Below are 2,912 nucleotides of genomic sequence, written 5' to 3'. Positions count from 1 at the left end.
CCAACAATATGATGTAACAAAAAAATATTATTTTAAGTCATCACAATTTTCTACATTTCATCTTCTTAATTTAAGTCATTTTTCTTTCTAGATACTCAAAAACAACCAAATAAAAACAGTTTATCAATTTATTGCTAACACTTTAGGAAATGAGAGACCATCCAGTAATCACTCTATTAAGAATGTCTTAACTAAAAGTGATTTTTGTAAAGAAATATAATTCAAATTTTATATTTATTAATTATATTATTATAAAAATGTAAAGTTATCATATAATAATAAAAAATAAAAATTAAGGTGTCTAAGGGAGTTGAGAACAACGTAAGACCTCCCATTTCGGGCTAAAATCAAGGTTTTAGAAATTTTGAACAAAACTTTTCTTAAACAGAAAATTGAAAAAATCAAATCCTTCCCTTAAAATTTTCCTTGTCAAAGCTACAACTTATATAATTAATAAAACTCAATTTACTCTTCTTAATAATCCTAGTATTTTCTTATCATTTTATTCTAATAAAAATATCCATGGTTTGATTTCATATTTTACTTCATTTGTTGTCAGCTTTGCATCATCTTCTTCCATAAAATGGAAGATGATTGATGCCATTTGAATTGTAGATGCAAATCAATACAACATTGAAATGTCTTATTTGATGATTAATGTTATTTGAATTGTAAATGTAAATAAATGAACACAGAATGGAAATGCCTTGCATCTGCCGACAGTCATAATAATCTACTCTTGTATTTGTCGTTCGAAGGTTTGGGACTATTTCAGTATTTTTCATAGGTAACATTGACACATTTGTTGTTTCATGACTTGAGAGGCACGCGTGCTGCATGGTTTGAAAAACAACAAGCGTACAACTTGTATGATATGCTTGTATGACAACCAAAAGGAATAATGCAGCAGAATACAGTGAACCAACTAGTCTGCAATCATTCCCGTAATATCACCAACGAATTCATTGAGGGTTGAAAAAATATCTTCATCCTCAATGAAGAGAGATGGGAATGGGATGGGCGAGTGGTTCATAACTTGGCCACGGTTACACGCTCTCTTCCATTGCCTTCACTGTCACTCTCACCTCGATGAAAGGACGAGTTAAATTGTTTCAGCCCACCGCAGAGATGGGCTTTGGATAAGATTGTACATACGCATCATCTCATTCCTCTCCTTCGTTTCCATTCCCATGATATACCATACAATCCTCCCAATGCTCTTGCCGCTCCTTTTCTTATTTTGTCGATTTATTTATACAAATCAAAACATTCCAATCTCTATTGATCTTAGGTAATGAAAATCGAACGAATCAACCAACAAGATGGCCGGTTGCAGATGCCCATGCAAACCGACGATGATCGAAACAAAGATCCGCGCGTTCACATGATTCGCACGGTTCAGCATTTGATCGAGAGATGTCTGCTCTTCCGAATGGATCTCCACGACTGCGTCGAAACCCTAGAAAAGCAAGCCAAGATCCACCCTGCCCTCACTATTGCAGGTTTCAGTTCTTTACTTTCCATAATTCTCTCCAATTTAGATTGCAGATTTCTGAATATTCGGGAATCGTACAGATATGGGTTTAATCGGATTCCCCAATATTTAGAGAATCTGCAAATCTACTTAAGGATTCTAAAATATTCAGAAAATCTACAATCTACTTAAGGATATTACAATTTGAATTTCTTCTATCACATAATATTGATGTATAATACTATCACATATATATATATATAATATTTATGTGAACGATGTCGAAGAAGAAAGTCATAAGTCAACCCACAGAAGTCTCAATTCTGAATAGCTAAAAGATTATGTATAATGGGTAATGTTGTTAGGCTATGATGTTATTCTTTATTTTCTATTATTCTCTCTATGTTGTTGGGTTACGATATTATTTTTTATTTTTTATTATTCTCTCTAATTTGATGTTAGGTTATGATATTATTTTTTATTTCCTATTATTCTCTCTAATTTGAGATTCTTCTTCTAGAATCATCGCATAAGTCTTGAGACCCAAAAAAAAATTATAATTCAACTCACAGAAATCTCAATTCTAAATCGCAAGTTTCGATAGCAGGTAATGTTGTTATGGTGTAAATGATTTAATTCAAGATTATGGTTAAATGGATGCAGTTTGGAATGGTTTGTTAAAAGAAAACGGAGAATTCTTCGATGCCTATTTTGTAAACAGCACGAGATTGCATAATCGTCCTCCTGCTACACAGACGGCCGACAATGATCATAGTACCCAAATCCCTGGGATGAGTACTATCACATAATACTTCCTTCCTCCCTCCTCTGCTGATGGCACTTCCTGCGTCTGAATATTCTTATACATACTCCATTGATGGTCGTGGTCATTTGCAGTCAGTGTTTGCAGAAATCTCGCAAGTTTTTTTCTGTCATCTCAATTGGTTATGAACAGAAGAGAAGTGCGACACCAGACGTTGGAAGGCTTACAAGTCACGTATTCATATAGATATATTCTGTAAAAACAAATGTTGTATTCTCGATAACTGATTATTGACTTTCTTAAATCTTTGTTAAATCGAATTTCTATGAATATGGTATGTAAATAAACATGTTTGATCTTCTTTTCAGAATTTTAGTTAGATTGGTGTAAAAATGTAAGCTTATGCGCATATTTGGTGTGTAAAGAAAGTGGGATAGTTACATTGTGTGTGTGAATGGATGTATGTGTGTGTAAGTAGCTTTAAAAAAATATTTAAGCAGATATGTCCGGTCTATTGTGGAATAGAATGGATTCTAGAATTTCCATATTTTTAAAATTAATTCTTTTTTAATGGCTTATATTTAATAATTTGAAAAACAAATGTTTTTTAAATATATTTATTTTATATTTATTTTTATTTGGAAATTACAAATCTTCAGAATTACAAATAATATA

General features: G+C 32.1%; 1 protein-coding gene across 1 annotated transcript; it reads left to right on the top strand.

The window, feature by feature from the left end:
• Positions 1-1,220: 1,220 nt before the first annotated feature.
• Positions 1,221-2,520, top strand: LOC149249096 (uncharacterized). The gene is made up of 2 exons (XM_089456169.1): positions 1,221-1,502; positions 2,138-2,520. Exons 1-2 carry the CDS (start codon positions 1,295-1,297, stop codon positions 2,281-2,283), a joined length of 354 nt encoding a protein of 117 aa, XP_089312295.1. The 5' UTR covers positions 1,221-1,294; the 3' UTR covers positions 2,284-2,520.
• The last annotated feature ends 392 nt before the right edge of the window (positions 2,521-2,912 follow it).

This window comes from Pinus tabuliformis, chromosome 7 (assembly GCF_031772625.1).
Source record: "Pinus tabuliformis cultivar Carrire ecotype Pingquan chromosome 7, CPIR1, whole genome shotgun sequence".
NCBI lineage: Eukaryota > Viridiplantae > Streptophyta > Pinopsida > Pinales > Pinaceae > Pinus > Pinus tabuliformis.
This window is presented reverse-complemented; position numbering and strand designations above follow the sequence as displayed.

Excerpts from the sequence above, each read along its gene's own strand:
- LOC149249096 (XM_089456169.1), top strand. The coding sequence starts at position 1,295 with ATGAAAATCGAACGAATCAACCAACAAGATGGCCGGTTGCAGATGCCC. Across the intron at positions 1,503-2,137 it reads CCCTGCCCTCACTATTGCAG|TTTGGAATGGTTTGTTAAAA; the intron begins GTTTCAGTTCTT and ends AAATGGATGCAG.